This window comes from Oncorhynchus nerka, linkage group LG17 (genome assembly GCF_034236695.1).
Source record: "Oncorhynchus nerka isolate Pitt River linkage group LG17, Oner_Uvic_2.0, whole genome shotgun sequence".
Classification (NCBI taxonomy): Eukaryota; Metazoa; Chordata; class Actinopteri; order Salmoniformes; family Salmonidae; genus Oncorhynchus; species Oncorhynchus nerka.
In genome coordinates, this window is record NC_088412.1 from 43,388,933 (window position 1) to 43,411,359 (window position 22,427).

The 22,427-nt window shown below is 45.0% G+C and overlaps 1 protein-coding gene across 6 annotated transcripts in view; it reads right to left on the reverse strand.

Moving 5' to 3' along the window:
- LOC115145297 (DENN domain-containing protein 1B-like) overlaps nt 1-22,427 on the reverse strand; it is a 180,323-nt gene that overhangs the window by 122,056 nt on the left and 35,840 nt on the right. For 5 of the 6 annotated variants that reach the window (XM_029686763.2, XM_065003186.1, XM_029686761.2 and 2 more), the window contains exon 3: nt 7,075-7,118. The exons of the other annotated variant lie outside the window; for it this stretch is intronic. In XM_029686763.2, coding sequence (XP_029542623.1) covers nt 7,075-7,118 — 44 coding nt within the window. The remainder of the gene's footprint in view (nt 1-7,074; nt 7,119-22,427) is intronic. 6 annotated transcript variants of the gene reach the window in all.

Below are 22,427 nucleotides of genomic sequence, written 5' to 3' on the forward strand. Positions count from 1 at the left end.
GCTTCTGGTCAGCGGGGTGGTGGCACCGGGATCCTCATCTCTCCCAAGTGGTCATTCTCTCTTTCTCCCCTTACCCATCTGTCTATCGCCTCCTTTGAATTCCATGCTGTCACAGTTACCAGCCCTTTCAAGCTTAACATCCTTATCATTTATCGCCCTCCAGGTTCCCTCGGAGAGTTCATCAATGAGCTTGATGCCTTGATAAGCTCCTTTCCTGAGGACGGCTCACCTCTCACAGTTCTGGGCGACTTTAACCTCCCCACGTCTACCTTTGACTCATTCCTCTCTGCCTCCTTCTTTCCACTCCTCTCCTCTTTTGACCTCACCCTCTCACCTTCCCCCCCTACTCACAAGGCAGGCAATACGCTCGACCTCATCTTTACTAGATGCTGTTCTTCCACTAACCTCATTGCAACTCCCCTCCTAGTCTCCGACCACTACCTTGTATCCTTTTCCCTCTCGCTCTCATCCAACACTTCCCACACTGCCCCTACTCGGATGGTATCGCGCCGTACCCAAACCTTCGCTCTCTCTCCCCCGCTACTCGCTACTCTCTCCTCTTCCATCCTATCATCTCTTCCCTCTGCTCAAACCTTCTCCAACCTATCTCCTGATTCTGCCTCCTCAACCCTCCTCTCCTCCCTTTCTGCATCCTTTGACTCTCTATGTCCCCTATCCTCCAGGCCGGCTCGGTCCTCCCCTCCCGCTCCGTGGCTCGACGACTCATTGCGAGCTCACAGAACAGGGCTCCGGGCAGCCGAGCGGAAATGGAGGAAAACTCGCCTCCCTGCGGACATGGCATCCTTTCACTCCCTCCCCTCTACATTTTCCTCCTCTGTCTCTGCTGCTAAAGCCACTTTCTACCACTCTAAATTCCAAGCATCTGCCTCTAACCCTAGGAAGCTCTTTGCCACCTTCTCCTCCCTCTTGAATCCTCCTCCCCCTCCCCCTCCTCCCTCTCTGCAGATGACTTCGTCAACCATTTTGAAAAGAAGGTCGACGACATCCGATCCTCGTTTGCTAAGTCAAACGACACCGCTGGTTCTGCTCACACTGCCCTACCCTGTGCTCTGACCTCTTTCTCCCCTCTCTCTCCAGATGACATCTCGCGTCTTGTGACGGCCGGCAGCCCAACAACCTGCCCGCTTGACCCTATCCCCTCCTCTCTTCTCCAGACCATCTCCGGTGACCTTCTCCCTTACCTCACCTCGCTCATCAACTCATCCCTGACCGCTGGCTACGTCCCTCCCGTCTTCAAGAGAGCGAGAGTTGCACCCCTTCTGAAAAAACCTACACTCGATCCCTCCGATGTCAACAACTACAGACCAGTATCCCTTCTTTCTTTTCTCTCCAAAACTCTTGAACGTGCCGTCCTTGGCCAGCTCTCCCGCTATCTCTCTCAGAATGACCTTCTTGATCCAAATCAGTCAGGTTTCAAGACTAGTCATTCAACTGAGACTGCTCTTCTCTGTATCACGGAGGCACTCCGCACTGCTAAAGCTAACTCTCTCTCCTCTGCTCTCATCCTTCTAGACCTATCGGCTGCCTTCGATACTGTGAACCATCAGATCCTCCTCTCCACCCTCTCCGAGTTGGGCATCTCCGGCGCGGCCCATGCTTGGATTGCGTCCTACCTGACAGGTCGCTCCTACCAGGTGGCGTGGCGAGAATCTGTCTCCTCACCACGCGCTCTCACCACTGGTGTCCCCCAGGGCTCTGTTCTAGGCCCTCTCCTATTCTCGCTATACACCAAGTCACTTGGCTCTGTCATAACCTCACATGGTCTCTCCTATCATTGCTATGCAGACGACACACAATTAATCTTCTCCTTTCCCCCCTCTGATGACCAGGTGGCGAATCGCATCTCTGCATGTCTGGCAGACATATCAGTGTGGATGACGGATCACCACCTCATGCTGAACCTCGGCAAGACGGAGCTGCTCTTCCTCCCGGGGAAGGACTGCCCGTTCCATGATCTCGCCATTACGGTTGACAACTCCATCGTGTCCTCCTCCCAGAGCGCTAAGAACCTTGGCGTGATCCTGGACAACACCCTGTCGTTCTCAACTAACATCAAGGCGGTGGCCCGTTCCTGTAGGTTCATGCTCTACAACATCCGCAGAGTACGACCCTGCCTCACACAGGAAGCGGCGCAGGTCCTAATCCAGGCACTTGTCATCTCCCGTCTGGATTACTGCAACTCGCTGTTGGCTGGGCTCCCTGCCTGTGCCATTAAACCCCTACAACTCATCCAGAACGCCGCAGCCCGTCTGGTGTTCAACCTTCCCAAGTTCTCTCACGTCACCCCGCTCCTCCGCTCTCTCCACTGGCTTCCAGTTGAAGCTCGCATCCGCTACAAGACCATGGTGCTTGCCTACGGAGCTGTGAGGGGAACGGCACCTCAGTACCTCCAGGCTCTGATCAGGCAAGATGCACTATTGTAAAGTGGCTGTTCCACTGGATGTCATAAGGTGAAAGCACCAATTTGTAAGTCTCTCTGGATAAGAGCGTCTGCTAAATGACTTAAATGTAAATGTAAATGTACATTTCGTGAAAATAAAGTACAAATAAACAACAAAATAATCACAAAAAAGCAACATTGGGTCAGAGCTTGCAAAACGGTGGCCATTTGTCCATTATAGTCTGAATTCATTCATTTTTAGTCACTTAAACTGTAAACACGATACCACAACTGGGAAGTAAACTAAAAGTTTTCAATCATTTCACTGCGTGTTTCAGATAGAATAAAGGCATTAGAATTTACCAGAGGCCACCAAAATAGAGCTTGTTCTGCAAAAATGTCTTAACTCAGGGGGGAAAGCCTGGGGGAGCTTGGCTGGCTACTTTTTCTATTTGGCTGACTACTCCATGTGCTTGTAGAAAACACAGGTAGTGTAGCAATGATATAGCCATAGTGAAACAGGCTATAGACTATAAGGTGGAAGAAACTATGAGACACCATGTGACCAAAAGGTCTACCTTGTTCCACAATCTCTGTTCTGTTTGCGGAACATCAGAGTTCTTTACCAGAACACCTCCCTGTTTTTAGAACAGAATCTGGTAGAGGACTAGGTTGCCAAGATATACCTGCAGTGCCCTATCCCTTTCCACGACTGCCAAAAACACACCCTCCGCTCCTCTTTCCTTTCCTCGACGCAGTTCTCTCCTCTCCTGCACTTTACTTTCTTCTCTTCACTTCTCTCCCCTCATCTCCCACTCCGCCCCTGCTCTCTCCTCCCCTCTACCTCTCCTAAGAAGCAGCCCAGGGGTCAGTGTAATCAGGACCCATGAGCAACAAAGGCCATCAGTTAGATGTCCAGAGGAGTGCCTGTATAAAGGCCAGCTCAGCGGGGCGAGTCTTTCCATTAGGTAGTGCCCCACAACACCCCAGAGAGCGGGCATTGAGGGGCTAGAGACAGATAAACACACACACACACACATTATAGGGCCTTGTCTGACACTGCTGTCAGGGTGCAGTGAAGGGGAAAGACGAGACCCCTCGACACACACAGACACAGAAGTGAAGACATAAACACACATACACACCGCCTCTTTCCTCATCTCTCACTGCTCATCACCCCGTTACAGCCCTACAAAAACGGCCGTCATAACAGCAGAAACCGTAGCGCTGGCAAGGCCCCTATTCTCACCCCATCACTCCATATGCCTCCCCCTCTCCCCTGCCTCCCACGCCTACGCCCAACTGTCAGTCTACCCCCTGCCCCTGCGTTTCTCTTCCTCCTTCCCCATGTTACCCCATCACTCTCCCCTCTGATGCTCACCCTCCCCGGCCCAGGGATGGGTCCACCAATCATATGGTGTCAGTGTGGATGCTCTGATGCGCCATGGTGTCAGAGATAGACTAATATCTGCTCTGAGAGAGGAGACCCCTGGGACAACAACACTGGCTCTTTCCATTTCTCTACTGACTGAGACCACACTGTCTGTTGGTCTGCCTATTGGTCTCTCGCTCTATCTGCCTCTCTGAGTCTCTCTGCCTCTCTCGCTGTCTGCCTTTGTCTCTCTCTGCTTCTAAACACACACCAAACAGGTGTTAGGGTAAAAACACACCATTGGATTGTTGAATATGTAGCCGTGGTACAGATTTACTCTATAGTAGCAGTATCCAGTACTGTAAACGTTTTACTGCATTTATCTGGGACTAATGTAATAACACATGCAGAAAACTGCTGTTTAGGTGTCATTTGTAATTTCCTGCCACAGCTGCCACTGAGAAGAAATGGGAGAAAAGATAGAGAGGGAGAGACACACAGAGAGGCTATCAGCATGACTCAATGCCCTGATAAGTTTGGAGAATATCATCCCTGTGTGTGTGCAAAAGAGAGAGAGAAACAGAGACAGAGACAGAGACCAGTGTGTGTGTGTGTGTGTGTGTGTGTGTGTGTGTGTGGACCAGAAGTCCCCACAAGAATAGTAAATGAACAAAATGATGATCAATTGGGGTCAAATGCTATTTGTAGGGGGTTTGGGGTTAATGTTAGTTTTAGGGTTAGGGTTAAGGTTAGGAGCTAGGGTTAGGGTTTTTGGGTCAGGTAAAATATTATTTTTTAAAGGGACTGAATTGTGTGTCCCCACAAGGTTAGTTATACAAGATTGTGTGTGTATGTGTGTCTCCTATTTTTTAAGAACTTTGGGATGAGATCTGAGAGGAAACTTTCCATCTGTCTATTTGTTTTATTTTTTTTTATTTAAAAATCCTTCTTACGATTCAAATATATGCTTTAGCCATCTCTCTCTTTCCCCTTCTCTATTCCTCTCCACATGGCAGCTGTAGATGACCAGGACATCAAGAGTCTCAGGGGTTGAGGGAGCAGGAGGGAAAGAAAAAAAAGAGCGAACGAAACATGGAGAGAGTGAGAGATGGAGAGAGCGTTTCTCACTTCATATTTATCCGCCCTGGCGTGCCAGCCCGCAGCCTGCTCTCCTTTGAGCCTCTATTCAACCACAGAACAGAAAAAAATCCATTCATATTTCCATAATCCACACTCCTGTCTGTCTGCCTGCCTGCCTGCCTGCCTCCTCCCCTCCCTCCCCAGGGGTAGACTAACCCCTCCACCCCGATCCTACAACTGTCATTACGCCGGGCAACAATACCAGGCCAAACAAAAGGAGGCCTGCGGAGACTGTTAGCATCTGCAGCCATATGCTGCTACTCTCCTGGAGAAAAGAGGAATGACTGACTGATTGACTGACTGCAGCTCCTCTCCTCACGGCCGCAGCGTGGAGCCACAAAGAGGAAAAGGAGCCCAATTCCTGGTAATGAGCTGTGTGAATAGTATACAGGCCTTTCTGGCTGCCGACGGGAAGAAAGGCCATGCCGTCTGCACACAGTCACACCACGCAATAGCTACACTAGCCATCTTATCCACACGCACAAGCTGGTCAACAACAGAGAGAAACAGAGATAGCAGAGAGCGAGAGGGGGGAAACACTTTTGTTACTTAAATCAAATGCTCGTGATTTGCACTATTTGCCTGTAGCTGCACCAAAACTTCAATATTTTCCTTCATAGCTTGTTCTCGAGCTTCTTTTTAAATAGGGAGCCAATTTGTTTTCAGCGCTTTTATTTCTCTGACTGAAACTCGTTTTCTCATGGCTCCCTCTTGTCTTTCTGCAGCAAACATATGGCGAGCAATAGGTTTGGAACCTCGAATCGCTGTAAAAATCACAGTATATAACTGCAATGCATATCGTATCGGCACCGAAGTATCGTGATAATATCGCATTGTGACACACACACACACACACACAGAGCCGCAGACAGACAGAGCCGGGAGCGTCTCTACAACCCGTTGATTCTTCAAAGCCGTTTCTTCTCTGCTGTGGTACGTACACACACACACAGTTAGCCTACGCATTTTCATCTCTCCCTCTACTCTTCCATTCTAGTTTCTCTCTCTTTCTGTGATCAGCTGCAGTCTGCCCACTGCTCTGCTCTAAGACCTGTGTGTGTTCCAACACCTTTCAACACACTGGCCTGGTCACACCACAATATGGTCCATACCTCCGCCGCATCCCTCTAGCCCCCCGCTCATGCCGTGCTTTTAGGACCACAATATGGCAGTGTTAGACCCACAGCTCACACACACACGCATCTTGTAGAGTCAAAGATCACGACCAAAACGACAACCAGTATTGCCATTTTTTTGTCATTTACTTAGACAGCCGTGCATAATTTGTTATCTTCGACAAATGCACATTTTAGCACGGTCTTCTAATGTATGGTCCTTATTATTAGCTGGGACTGTGGTGCTAAACTGTCATTCTGGGAAAATCTAAGTCAGAGACAAAGAACAAGACACCATTTGGATTTAGTGCTCTTTCATTCATTGGTAATGAAAAGGCAGGTAGCGACGACTAACAGGGAAACTAATAGCAGTACGACACTTCAGTCGAATCACTGGTACGTCCTGGTCAACCGTGCTAAATAGCATTGAGCAAAAATAACCCTCAGTACGACACCTGCCTCAGAACAGGTTTGTAATGCAACAGATCCGTATCCGTTTCCTTTTCCACCCTGCATCAATTAAATCGCCAGCTTCACCCTCTCATGGTGGATGTTGTCAAATGACAGGATTTGAAATAAGTGGCGGTTTAGGCACTGGGAGGAAGGCTTTAAGGTCTCTTTAGACCGTAGTGGTGTTTTGGGGGGTTGATTAGACACGAGACCGAGAGAGTGAAAGGGACAGAGAGACAGAAAAGAGGGGAAGAAAGAACAGAAAACAGAAAGACGGTAAAAAGGAGACAGAAAGGAAGACAGAGAGAGCGAGGAAACAGAGGTGCGCATTCCTGTCATGGTTGCGCGATAATTACTGATTCGTCCGTTATTGAAGACCTGCTCACTGCCTTCATTATCAGCAACAGCCGGTGGTGGTGGTGGGGGGTGGGGGTGGAGGGTGGGGGTAGCACTAGATGGCAGGTTGAGTACGGAAAGGAGGGAGGCAGGGAGTGAGAGAAAGAGGTTGAGGGAGAAGGGGTATCACCATGAGAGAAAGCGAGTGAGAGGAGAGCGGGATAGAGAAGGAGGAGTGTGTGTGTGTGTGTGTCTCCAACCTGGTCTGTGTAGTCCTGGGGGAAGCTCCACAGCACGGCAGGATCTGGAGGTAATTGACAGACAGCATTAATCAGCGGTGAGAAACACAGCCTTCGCAGCGCTGCCTCAGAACATATACATATTAATGAGGGGGTGGAGGCAAGGGTGGCTGCCGCCAGTCGGCACAGACACACACCAACAATACACACATACAGTAGCACCAGCTAGCTAACACCGTGGAGAGATGGAGGATGTGTGTCTCCAATATGCTAATGCCTCTCCTTCATGTAGATATGATGTGATATTATACACCACATCATCCCTGTTTGGACGCGTGGAAATCAGACCTGCACATATAATACACAATGAAAATAAATATATATATTACCCACACACACACACACACACACACACATATATATACATATATACATACACACACACATATATATACATATATACATACACACACACACATATGTATATACATATAAATATATACATTTACACATATATATATACATACACACAGTGGGGCAAAAAAGGATTTAGTCAGCCACCAATTGTGCAGGTTTTCCCACTTAAAAAGATGAGAGAGGCCTGTAATTTTCATCATAGGTACACTTCAACTATGACAGACAAAATGAGAAAAAAAAATCCAGAAAATCACATTGTAGGATTTTTAATGAATTTATTTGCAAATTATGGTGAAAAATAAGTATTTGGTCACCTACAAACTAGCAAGATTTCTGGCTCTCACAGACCTGTAACTTCTTCTTTAAGAGGCTCCTCTGTCCTCCACTCGTTACCTGTATTAATGGCACCTGTTTGAACTTGTTATCAGTATAAAAGACACCTGTCCACAACCTCAAACAGTCACACTCCAAACTCCACTATGGCCAAGACCAAAGAGCTGTCAAAGGACACCAGAAACAAAATTGTAGACCTGCACCAGGCTGGGAAGACTGAATCTGCAATAGGTAAGCAGCTTGGTTTGAAGAAATCAACTGTGGGAGCAATTATTAGGAAATGGAAGACATACAAGACCACTGATAATCTCCCTCGATCTGGGGCTCCACGCAAGATCTCACCCCGTGGGGTCAAAATGATCACAAGAACGGTGAGCAAAAATCCCAGAACCACACGGGGGGACCTAGTGAATGACCTGCAGAGAGCTGGGACCAAAGTAACAAAGCCTACCATCAGTAACACACTACGCCGCCAGGGACTCAAATCCTGCAGTGCCAGACGTGTCCAGGCCCGTCTGAAGTTTGCTAGAGAGCATTTGGATGATCCAGAAGAAGATTGGGAGAATGTCATATGGTCAGATGAAACCAAAATATAACTTTTTGGTAAAAACTCAACTCGTCGTGTTTGGAGGACAAAGAATGCTGAGTTGCATCCAAAGTACACCATACCTACTGTGAAGCATGGGGGTGGAAACATCTTTGGGGCTGTTTTTCTGCAAAGGGACCAGGACGACTGATCCGTGTAAAGGAAAGAATGAATGGGGCCATGTATCGTGAGATTTTGAGTGAAAACCTCCTTCCATCAGCAAGGGCATTGAAGATGAAACGTGGCTGGGTCTTTCAGCATGACAATGATCCCAAACACACCGCCCGGGCAACGAAGGAGTGGCTTCGTAAGAAGCATTTCAAGGTCCTGGAGTGGCCTAGTCAGTCTCCAGATCTCAACCCCATAGAAAATCTTTGGAGGGAGTTGAAAGTCCATGTTTCCCAGCAACAGCCCCAAAACATCACCGCTCTAGAGGAGATCTGCATGGAGGAATGGGCCAAAATACAAGCAACAGTGTGTGAAAACCTTGTGAAGACTTCTGTCATTGCCAACAGAGGGTATATAACAAAGTATTGAGATAAACTTTTGTTATTGACCAAATACTTATTTTCCACCATAATTTGCAAATAAATTCATTAAAGATCCTATAATGTGATTTTCTGGATTTTTTTTCTCTCATTTTGTATGTCATAGTTGAAGTGTACCTATGATTAAAATTACAGGCCTCTCTCATCTTTTCAAGTGGGAGAACTTTCACAATTGGTGGCTGACTAAAAAATGTTTTGCCCCACTGTATGTACCTGCAGACAGGTCTAGACTACATCATGGCAGAGATCATGACAAAGGAATCATTCCAAAAGTTTAAAACCCACCCCACAATGCTCGTTTAGCCATCTCAAGCTCTTCAAAAGCATTGAAAACGCAAACAAATACTTTTTATATCACCAGGGCTAGTTCAATAGCCAAATGTTGTCGAACATTGCAGATAGAAATAGCACGAATAGAGCCGACTAAATTCCTTATTCTTCATGTCATAGAGGCATGCTTGTTCTACAAAGCCAATTTCTATCTGAACAATCCAAAACATTGCATCCTGCTGAACGCTCCCCAGATCTAGCACAAAGTCTACACGAGGAAGAGCTCACAGCCGTAGTGTCACTATCAGAGGGGCTTCTGGTAAACATAGTTCACCACAATGTTAGGGCTCCAGACCACAGCAACAGACTAAGAACTGTTTTTTAGTCCAGAAATTGCCTTAAATCGGCGATCAGCAGTTAAAACAATAACAATTCAATATCCCCACCAATGTTTAGGTGAAAAGCTGAGGGATAGGGCTGGAGAAATGTAACCACTCTCAAATTCATAGACAGAGCTATGGATACAATGACTGGCCATCCATGATATCAAAATTATAGTTTTAACCATGTTTTGAGGCTATATAGTGTTTGTTTACCAACATTGGCATGAAATAAGTGTATATTTTGGGTTCTGATTGGGTACAACAATTGAACTAAGCTCATGAGGCTTTTATTAGTTATATTATTCAAGAATCAATGGGAACATTTAATTAATTCAGAAGTCCAAAAATGGATAGAGGAACTGCAGATTGCAACTTTAATATGGGTCCGGGAAACTGGTTCAAATGGCTAAGAAAACTCTGTTTTTGGATTTAGAACTTCAACAGCAGTCATGTTGGCATCAATAGTTTAATTTTGGAACACTAAACAATAATCTTCCTCTCGCAAGGACACATACACACATAATAAACAGACCCCCATATTTCCCACTGAAAAGGACAACAGGAGCGAGTAGACAGAATCAAAGATGCCTTCCATAATCCTGTTGCGTGATTTCACGGGCCTCCTCTGAAAAGGCCCTGACAAAGACACTTTCTGCTCCCCTAGGGAACTCCATCCCAAAATATACACCCACCATCCCTCCCCCCTCCATCACAAATACATAAAACACTCCATCACAAATACATACCATCCCCCCCCCCCCCCCCCCTCCTGAGCCGCCAGAGTTAGGGCAATTTTATGCTGATTTTATGGGTGAGAGGATGGGAACCACTGCCAGACAGAGAGAAAGAGAGGGAGATTGAGAGTGAGGAGTAAAGAGGAGAAGGAATGAAGGGAGAAAAGGGGAGGGCCTCTTTCCACTCTCTCTCCATCTGACCATAACTCTCCCTAACTCCCTTCCCTCACACTATTCCCTCTCTCCCTCACTTCTCTCTACCTTTCCCTAACCCCCCTCACCTTCATCCAGTCTCTCAATATTCTCTGTACAGCTCAGCCTCTCATCCCCCGACTCTCCCCCTTTCCCCCATCCCTCCTGCTGCTGTATTGTAGTAGTAAGCCAGGCCAGGCGTGTGTTAGAGCCCGCGGGGCTGAAGGGGTTAAGGTGAAGGTTTGGAGGGTAAAGCAGACCCCCGCTGCCCCCTTCCCACCCACAAGCCCCTGCTGCTGAGGTAGAAAGACAAATGTTAATCACAACAGACCTAGCGCTCACACACACACAAAATAAATATGGGCACACAAACATATGCTGGAATACAGACACACACACTTCACTAGTTCCTCTTTGTCATTGTCCTACAACTAAACCAGAAGTCTAACAGTAATCAAAACAAGCCTATCAATATCCTGAACTAGGCCAGACCCCATAAAGATGTGTTAACAGAAGCTGCTGTACACATCACAACTCCACCTACAACACATCTCCATTCACACCAAAATAAAACAACCCCACTTCCTCCCAAAACAAATATCCACTCCATTAGTGAGAACATGTTGGCTCTGACAGTGAGTGACAAGGGGAAAACAACCTATAGCGTATTTCATCTCCAGTGTGTGACAGACACACATAGTCCCTATCTCTTTCTCCTGTAGGTGACAATTGAAATCACCTAGCTCTCAGCTATCATCACTGGGTACTATTCCTCTATTTACACCCCGAGTGAAGGCAAGCTCAGGAGTGGCCATTGATCCCTCAACATACGTGTTTGTGTTTTCCAGCATATAGGCCTACATGTGTAAAAAATGCGGGGCTCAGAGTGTGTGTGTGTGTGTCCATTAATCCCTGTGGGATTCAAGCGTGGCTAACCTGGGACATGCGCTGTGCGGCAAGGCAACACACAGTCAGCCCCCAGCAGCCGAGACAACCAGCAGCCAGGGTCAGTGGCAAATCAATGTTTGGACGTCCCACCGATGCCCGTCTTTAAAAGTCGATACGCATCGCTTTGATAGGGGCTGAAAAGGGGGCCAGAGGGGGTTAATAGGTGAGTGGTGGAAGGGAGATAGGGGTGTGCGCGTGTGCGTATGATTAATAGGTAAAGGGTGGAAAGGATTAGGCTTCTCTCTCAGCTGACACCACTTCAAAGAAAGGATAGAAGCAACAAGCGGAGGGAAACAGAGATGTTAACTATTAAGTGAAAAATGAATGAGTGTCAAATAGAAAAGGGTTATAGGAGTGGGTGGAGCCGACAGCTGCTTTTAGCAGATTGTTGAATAGTGGTTTGGGAACTGGATTCTCAATCCTCTTAACCCGTGGTGATATAAAATATTAGAGATAGCGACATTACTGTGCAAGGTAGAGATTGCAAAACAATTATTATGTTGATGCCCATCGGTTGGTGCCCATCGGTTGAATGTTTCAACCTCTTAAGAAGTGGTGTTTTTCCCTCTAGTTCCCAGTTTCAAAAAGCATTGAAAACTACACTAACCTTTGAGTTTCTGCAGCCAGAAACGGGCCATCTTCAGCACGGAATTCTGACAAGGTAAAACATTTCAACAAATAAAGCAGCATCATGCTCTGGGAAACACAACACAACAATGCACCCATTTTAGTCAGAGCTTTTTGTAGTTTTTATATTTAACCTTTATTTAACTAGGCAAGTCAGTTAAGAATAAATTCTTATTTACAATGACGGCCTACCAGGGAACAGTGGGTTAACTGTCTTGTTCAGGGGCAAAAAGACAGATTTTTACCTTGTCAGTTCGGGGATTTGATCCAGCAACCTTCCGGTTACTGGCCCAACGCTCTAACCACTCGGCTATAAGGAAATGTACATATTTGTTTTAAATTAAACATGTAAATTGGTGCCTGTTGGTGCAGGTTATACAACTACCCATCCTGATGAAAAAACAACATTAGAAAGAGTCTAATGGTTAAATTACAAACCAAAGCTCTATATATAACAAGATAATAGTTATCTAGTTCGACAAAGCTTAGACGGCTCCTGTTATGTTTGTCCTTATAATTATTATTATTTATCTGTTCTATATAGAGCCAACGTTTTGGCCTCATGGTTTCTGATGTTTTCAAAGTTAGCCAGCTGTGTGGTAGTGTAAACATAATTAACTTAAAAAGTCTGATCCACCGGTCGGTCATGACTTGTATCTACACTATGATTGGACGATACAGACCGCAATGCTGTATTGGATGAGTAGTTTGTTTGCCCCCCCCCCCCAACTCTGGTATGTACACAGTCTTGTACCCTTGAGTTGTTCTTACATATATCACAGTTTATTTTAAGCGAATTCTAATCTTTTGAATTAATGGTTAACCCGGAGATTTTTGTACCTATTCAACATTTGTAACCACAATAACCAGCATGTTTTTTGAAATGTGTATGCTAAAAATGAGTGGCATGTCAGTTACGGAACCATAAACGCGGGAAGAGGGCCATAGCCCATTGGAGCCCTTTACATCTATAGAACTAACCCGATATAAACAACCAGTTAACTGATGTAAACTGCAACTCAGTGGGAGCTGGGCACTAATTTTCCATCATCACCAGTACAGACTGTAACGTTTTAGCTTTTCATTAAGACACTGTGTGAGTGTCAGCCACGTCTCTATGTGACAAGCAGCGTCAGGTTTAAAAATAGAGTGGTGACAAACTACAAGAAGAAACGCATCATACAGGCACACACCAGGGTTTCCGTTAGCCGGCTTTGGGCAAAAAAAATAAATGAAAAGCCAATAAATAAAACTGTTGCCGGCCAAAATGACAGGGGGAAAAAAAAATCACATTACAAAATAATGCTTTTTATTCATTAATGGAAATACCACTTGATGGAAATACATTTGACCATCATGCTCATCGGTCTATAGGTTCATTTGCATCATTTTGTTGAATTAAATAGACCTGTGCATTTTCGTTAGTCATCATGTAACGTCATCTTATTTATCCAACAACTATCCCACGGGCACAGCATGCAAAGCCTATTTTCAGCGGGATTTCTCCTGTAGCTCCTCAACTGGTTGCTGCTGGAGTAAAATGTGAATCTATAAGCCCAAGTGCAACAATTCTAAAAGCAATCCTGTGTTAAAACAACATTTAAGGGCAATCAATAGGCTATCAGTGCGTCACCCACAACTTTACAATGTCAGCTGGAGGCAGTATGCATTTTGAAAACATACTTAAATTGTTTGAAACCTGAATGTTTTATTTTCTATTATTTATATCCTTCCTGTTTGGCCCTGTTCGGGGGTATCATCGAATGGGGCCACAGTGTCTCCTGACCCTTCCTGTCTCAGCCTCCAGTATTTATGCTGCAGTAGTTTGTGTCGGGGGGCTCGGGTCAGTTTGTTATATCTGGAGTACTTCTCCTGTCTTATCCGGGGTCCTGTGTGTATTTAAGTATGCTCTCTCTTAATTCTCTCTTTCTCTGAGGACCTGAGCCCTAGGACCATGCCTCAGGACTACTGGGCATGATGACTCCTTGCTGTCCCCCAGTCCACCTGGCAGTGCTGCTGCTCCAGTTTCAACTGTTCTGCCTTCGGCTATGGAATCTTGACCTGTTCACCGGACGTACTACCTGTCCCAGACCTGCTGTTTTCAATTCGCTAGAGACAGCAGGAGTGATAGAGATCCTCTTAATGATCGGCTATGAAAAGCCAACTGACATTTACTCCTGAGGTGCTGACTTGCTGCACCCTCGACAACTACTGTGATTATTATTATTTGACCATGGTGGTCATTTATGAACATTTGAACATCTTGGCCATGTTCTGTTATAATCTCCACCTGGCACAGCCAGAAGAGGACTGGCCACCCCTCATAGCCTGGTTCCTCTCTAGGTTTCTTCCTAGGTTTTGGCATTTCTAGGGAGTTTTTCCTAGCTACCGTGCTTCTACACCTGCATTGCTTGCTGTTTGGGGTTTTAGGCTGGGTTTCTGTACAGCACTTTGATATACCAGCTGATGTAAGAAGGGCTTTATAAATAATTAGATTTGATATTATTTAGCATGTCTTACCTTGCTTCAAAGTAGCCTAAGCAAATACTGACCATGGAAATGTGGAGGCAATTATTATATAAAGACTTCAAGTTTGGGGAAGCTTGCAAATATCCTATAATTTCAACAACAACAAAAAACGATTTTTAAATAAAAAATCTTTTTTTTTTTTAAGAACTCCATCGTAGTAGTGCATAGAAGAGCAATGAAACATGGTGCTACGTGTATGAAAAGACAGTCGACAGAGAGTACAAATATTTTAAAACAGTAATTCACACACAAAAAATCTCATATATATATATATATATATATATATATATTAATTTGAAGAGAATTGGAATTTCAGTTATGATTTTAATCTGCACATTGTTGTGGAACAGTTTAATTTCAATAATAAAGTTTCTCAAAATCATTGTCACATCATTACAGATAATGTATTACTGGCTCATTTGACACGTGTATTTTGCTAATTAGATTTCTGCAGGGGCGCGGTCATCGACCTTAGGGGGTTAAACAGCATGATCATTACACAGGCGCACCTTGTGCTGGGGGATAATAAAAGGCCACTAAAATGCAATTTTGTCACACAACACAATGCCACAGATGTCTCAAGTTGAGGAAGAGTGCAATTGGCATGCTGACTGCAGGAATGTTGACCAGAGCTGTTGCCAGAGAATTTAAATGTTAATTTCGCTACCATAAGCCCCCTCTCCAACGTCGTTTTAGAAAATTTGGCAGTCCATCCAACCGGCCTCACAACCGCAGACCACGTGTAACCACGCCAGCCCAGGACCTCCACATCTGGCTTCTTCACCTGCAGGTTAATCTGAGACCAGCCACCAGGACAGCTGATAAAACTGCAGCTTTGCACAACTGAAGATTTTCTACACAAACCGTCTCAGTGAAGCTCATCTGCATGCCTGTCATCTTCACCAGGGTCTTGACCTGACTGCAATTTCGGCGTCGCAACTGACTTCAGTTGGCAAATGCTCACCTTCGATGGCCACTGGCACGCTGGAGAAGTGTACTCTTCACAGATGAATCCCGGTTTCAACTGTACCGGGCAGATAGCAGACAGCGTGTATGGCGTCGTGTGGGCGAGTGGTTTGCTGATGTCAATGTTATGAACAGAGTGCCCCGTGGTGGGTTTATGGTATGGGCGGGCAGGCATAAGCTATGGAAACGAACACATTGCATTTTATCAATGGCAGCAGAGATACCGTGACGAGATCCTAAGGTCCATTATCCACCTGCCGTCATGTTTCAGCATGATAATGCACGTCCCCATGTTGGAAGGATCTGTACACAATTCCTGGAAGCTGAAAATGTCCCAGTTCTTACATGGTCTGCATACACCAGACATGTAACCCACTGAGCATGTTTGAGATACTCTGGATTGATGTGTACGACAGCGTGTTCCAGTTCCCAGCAATATCCAGCAACTTTGCACAGCCATTGAAGAGGAGTGGAACAACATTCCACAGGACACAATCAACAGCCTGATCTACTCTATGCGAAGGAGATGTGTCACACTGCATGAGGCAAATGGTGGTCACACCAGATACTGACTGGTTTTCTGATCCACGCCCCTACTTTATTTTGTATTCCCAGTCATGTGAAATGCAAAGATTAGAGCTTAATGAATGTATTTAAATTGACTGATTTCCTATATGAACTTTAACTCAGTTTGAAATAGTTGCATGTTGCATTTATATTTTTGTTCAGTGTAAAATGATTAAAATTTAAAAGTTAAAAGTCAACTAATGTGAGATTACCATCCTCTGTTATATAGACATATTGATACACAGTGACGATCCATTGGTGACTAAAGAAATGAGCGAATGGAACTCATAGACTATAGGCCATTCCTCTTTCACACCGAGCATTGGTGATTATCGAGGGGGAGATTGTTCAAAAAAAAATTCAAATAGCTTACGGTCAAGAACTATAGTTTTATTACAAACTCTTTCTTCGTCACACACCCCTCCCCTTCTTCTCAATTAAAGTTATTCTTAGTTAAAGTTCTACTCCAGACACATTGTCGTCACCCGTATTTTATATGCTTTACAATAACAGCCGCAACTCAATAATCAGCTAGGCCTATTGCCACGTACGCTGACCAAATTGTGGGACTCCCAACGAGGCATAGGCCGAAGAGCTTGTGATTTAAAACAATCCACAGCTATATTTTTAAAGAAGGTAATGATCCTCTATCCCTAGTGGCTAAGTCATGCTTTCTGGTGAAGTATTTTTAATTATTTTATTTATTATAGAATTATAGAATTTTGGCCAATTAATTCCCATTTACTTCGCTATTGGACCCACCTACGCCATTTCTCTCCTGTTCTATTGATTTTCATAATCAACTTTCTTTCGTTGTCCAGAAGCCCAAAGGCTCACTCCTAATCATATTAGCAACCCACCCTAGTTGTTGCGTCTTTAGAGTCCCTGTCACAGATCTTCCGGGAACATTCATTACGCACACCTGTCCCCTGTTCCCACTGATTAGTACTTGTATAAGTGTGCCCTTTGGTTTCCATTGGGCTGTTGATTATTGTTACAATATCCGTTAGTGCGTATGCTGTGCGTTTTGGGCTTTTTTGCCCTTGTGGATTGCGCAGATGATTACGGGTCTCGTCCCGTGTGTTAATAATTGTGCGTGTGTGTATTTATTCAAGGTACTCCTCGTCTTTTGTTTGGGTTTCAATCCTGTGTTTTGTGTACGTGCCCTTACACGGCACGCCGTAATTTGGGTTTAATTTTAAAAACTATTACGCATTCCTGCATCTGTCTCCCGATCCTTCATGCCAGTCCCCCTCTTTCTAAGTTTCTAAAAGAGATTTTCATCTCTGCCACACATGGAACAGCTATCACCTGCACATGTTTGAAAATTACATTTTATTGGCCACTTCATTACATGAGCTGCATGTTCTGTTAAGATGAATTACCATAATCTAAATGTGATTTCTGTCATTCTGAGCACCGTGGGTGGACACCCTTCCCGGTCACGTTGTCTGGCACCACATTTTCCGAACAGAAACTCTGGCACACACAGAAACACTGAAGATTGAGAGGTATCAAATACACATTCAACCAATGAGTTATAGCGGTGTACTGCGGATTCATAAACAGTATTAAATATGCACAGTATTAATCTAGTATATAAACTACATATATGCCTAAACCTATTCTTAGTCTTACCAATAACTCATCTCTAAATGAACGACACACATTTGCCCACAGAGCAGGCAGAATGTCTGTTGTTGGTTTTTGCATAATCCCAGAAACGACTGGATAGCAGTTTGATTGAATGTTATATTGAATAGGAATCCTGCTTGTTAGAGGACAGCTTCTATATGGAGAGTAGCAGTTCTGCAGTGAGAAGAAAAGGTTGAAAACCCCTCAGCATCTCTCTCCTCTACAACAAGATGAAGGGCCCTGTAGTGCCTGCCTCTTCTTGTTCCTCCTTTCTCCCTTCCCCTCCTCTCCCCTCTCTTTCTTGGCCAGGGGTTAAACTGCTGCACTCTAACCTCGCCTTGGCAATCCCTCCTTTCTCTCTCCCACTCTTCCTACCTCTCTCTCTCTCTCTCTCTCTTATCTTTAAGAGATTTATTTCACCGTATGTAGTGGTTCGGATTAAGGCCCCGGCCTGTATGGCCTGGGGATAAAGACATTGTTTTAGCAGCCGCCAGTTTCTGACTGAGGAGGCAGCGACTGGCCGGGAGGAAGCTGCCGCTACTTAACATCCACAATGGCCGCCATTGTAGGGACGGGGCTGCAGGGGCTGCAGGGGCCTGCTTCAGAGGCCGTCTAGACTTTGAGCCAGCTAGTCAAGGAGCTGCAGGTGAAAATCCCATCAGCCACTGGAGTGAAAGTTAACTAAGGTAACCTGCTGTGAACCTGATGACGATGTCAAGCCAACATATGGCCCCAAATGTCTATTGTCGGAAAGAAGGGCTTTCTTCCCACTCAAGAAACTGGAGAGGGGGTGAGAGAGGGGCATGGTGGAAAGGGGTTAGGAGCCTAAAGGAAGGAGGAATAACTATGGTCATGGCTTTACTTCTGGATCACTAGCCTTATTTTGTCTAGGAAGAGCCCTACCACCAGAACACAATTAAAGGAGTAGGCAGATTAACTGCCATCTTTCAACTCGCACTGAATGACGTTTAAAACAAGCTTTTCTCCCCTCTATCCTCACTCCGAAATCACACAGCCAATGGCATTACATTTCATGCTGATTTAGTAGGCAATGGGCCCAAGAAAGGAAATGTCTCACTGACGATATGGTCCTTAAATTTACTTGTGTTGATCAGTCTGTGTTAACAGCCTGGGTCAGTAAAATTAGATATTAGGGTTTAGGCCTATGTACTGTGTGTCCTAATTTTTTTTATTTTTAACTCAGCTGCACCATACTGGTGGAAAGCACTGCTGTTTACATTCCTACTGTAGGTACAGTGGTTGCTCCACTAAACGTTATGCGATTATGCTGCGGTTCAGTACGGTACCCTGCGTCACCACTTCATTGCTCCAGACCAGCGCAAGGGGGAGTTAGAGCACGGATTATGCTTTTGGGTCCTACTGTGTCTCTGACTGACAATGAAACCTAAATAGAATGTGATAATTGTGCACGACTTCATTGTTACAACTAACTGTTGTTACACTAAGGTTTTTATTATTTTATTAGGATTATTTTGCTCTTACTGTGGTACTGCAGGCCACTCCCAACCGGTCACGTTGTACAGTGCCTGAGTGGCGCAAAGGTCTAAGACACTGCATAGCAGTGCAAGCTGTGTTGCTACAGATGCTGGTTCAATACCTGTGCCGGCCTTGACTGGGAGACCCATGAAATGACTGTAGGTTTTTGGTTTCTCTCCCTCTAAAAACAGAAATAAATCATTCTAAATAACAAACTGGCTTTATTAACAAATTATTATCAATGTCTCACCCAATGTTCAAGAATGGCCTTTTTCCTCGCTCATTTTACGTTATTTGAAAAATATTTCTCCAAAATATATATATTTTTTTAAACAAAGCGATTATTATTCATTTAGGATTATATAAAAGCATGTTGGATATTCTCACAGATATATTATTAACCCCTTTATGAGCAGGACAATATATAAATTGGTCATATTGGTCATGGCAAGGACAGCCTACTCCTTCCTCGCCGTGGGGGAATTGAACCCAGGTCCCCCGCGTGCCCGCACGACACGGGGATTCTTTAGGTAAATAGCCCAGTACTGTAGCCTACTGCCGACCATCACACTGTACAGTGCCATATTTCCCGTTCCATCCTAACAGAAACCCAAGGGTTTTTTCATTTTTCTTGTAATAGAAACACCATAATATTAAATCCAATTAATTAAGCAAGTACCAGTCAAAAGTTTGGACACACCTACTCATTCCAGGATTTTTCTTTATTTTCTACATTGTAGAATAATAGTGAAGACATCACAACCATGAAATAACACAAGGAATCAGTTACGAACAAATTCTTATTTACAGGGACAGCCTACTCCTTCCTCCCCATCAGGGAATTGAATCCCGGTCTCACACATGACACAGGGATTCTTTAGCTAAATAGCCCAGTACTGTAGCCTACTGCCGACCGTCACATTGTCCAGCGCCATATTTCCATTCCATCCTAATGGAAACCCAGAGGGTTTTTTGTTTTTCTTGGAATAGAAACACCATCATATTAATCCAATAAATTAAGCAACATTTCTTATAATCAGTCCCAAATAATATGTTCTTACAAAAAAAAGGTTTTAAATTCTCTAGTACAGCCACTATTGAAGGCTACCAAGAGCTTCTCAAAGATGCACTCTGGTGGTCAAACTAGCACTAATGGTTAATGGTACCAGTGGTTCAAACAAATAACGTGCCATAGAATTATGTGGCAGTACACTGCAACTTTTAAAGGACGAACCAATGTACTTTATGGTTGCTGCAGGGATTCTATCTATACAGGCTACATGCTGTATATGTGAGTAGGGTCTGGGGATTCTCCAATTACACTGAATCTAAAGCCGACAAGCACAGCATAACGGGGAGAAGGAGAAAGAGCTTCATGAAGATCTGACCCTGGTAATAACACAGTTATTTCATCTGCACAGCTATCTGAGAGCTACCAGGATAAGCCTTAAGGAGGAGAGGGAGATGTCTCCAGGATAGTTGGGAAGCAACCCAATTTCACAGCTTCACGACTGAGCAGAGCAGCATATGGACACTAGCGAAGCGAGCTCTGTGACAGGCTCCGCTCTGCGTATCTATCAACACTGATGTTCCCAGTTAGCCTCCATACGGGTCCAACATTATGTCAAACACGGGCTACGCCTCAGTGAGCGAGGAGCTAGCTAGGCGCTGCCTTCCTCCACACTATGTGTTTGTGTATGGGGAATAATAAAAAGAATGCTTACTGTCGTTGATATCTCAAGTCATATGGAGTGCACTGACTTCCTCTCTCTCCTACAGTACATTGTGATGTGAATTCCACGTTCCAAGCATCAAGCGTGCCAGGACAACATTAGTTCTAGAATAAACAAACTCCCAATTCCAGATTGTAGACCTAACTAGGCGCCTGTAGAACATAATAATTCTAGACTGGCTAGGTTAAGTGTCAGTGCTGAGCATTCCACCTTACTTGTGGGTAAAAAGATGCACTGCAACAGAACTACTTCGGGTTATAACACATTTCTCCCCATATGGTGCAACCATCTGCCTCATTCACACATTTAAAAACTCAGTACCTGTGAAAAACTCAAATGACCCCTTCAAACACATAACGATTCCCTAGAAAACCTGCTTTGAGGTTGCCCCTAACAACTGACCTCGGGTAAAATGCAGGTAAATCTCCTTAAAATGGTACGGTTAGGGCTGGAGAGTTTGAGAGGTTAGGGGCAGGGGTTTTCAAACTTTTTTTGCCCAGAGACCCCAGCCCAGGCAAAGCGGAGACACAGGGACCCTAATCATATAAAGCAAGCCATGTCTCGTCTTGTCTGATCAGGTGAATGACAATGGAAAGTTATGTAAACATAATCAACATTTTTCAATTAACAGATTTGGTAGACAGTTTCGATATTTTGATATCCCGACAGCTCATTGGAATAGGAAGTGTAAACCTGACAAGTGTAAACTTTTTTTTATCCCCATTTTATGGTATCCAAATTGGTAGATACAGTCTTGTCTCATCGCTGCAACTCCTGTACGGACTCGGGTGAGGCGAAGGTCGAGAGCTGTGCATCCTCCGAAAGCCAACCCAGTCTAAAACCGCACTGCTTCTTAACACAATGCCCTCTTGACCCGCAAGCTAGCCGCACCAATGTGTCGGAGGAAACACGGTACACCTGGCGACCGTGTCAGCGTCACCGTGTCAAGCAATGAGGTCGAAGGAATTGTCCGTAGAGCTTCGAGACAGGATTGTGTCGAGGAACAGATCTGGGGTAGAGTACCAAAACATTTCTGCAGCATTGAAGGTCCCCAAGAACACAGTGGCCTCCATCAATCTTAAATTGAAGAAGTTCGGAACCACCAAGACTCTTTCTAGAGCTGGGCTCCCAGCCAAACTGAGCAATCGGGGGAGAAGGGCCTTGGTCAGGGAGGTGACCAAGAACCTGATGGTCACGCTGACAGAGCTCCAGTTCCTCTGTGGAGATGGGAGAACCTTCCAGAAGGACAACCATCTCGGCAGCACTCCACCAATCAGGCCTTTATGGTAGAGTTGCCAGATGGAAGCCACTCCTACCTAATAGGCACATGACAGCCCACGTGGAGTTTGCCAAAAGACACCTAAAGGACTCTCAGACCATGAGAAACAAGATGATCTGGTCTAATGAAT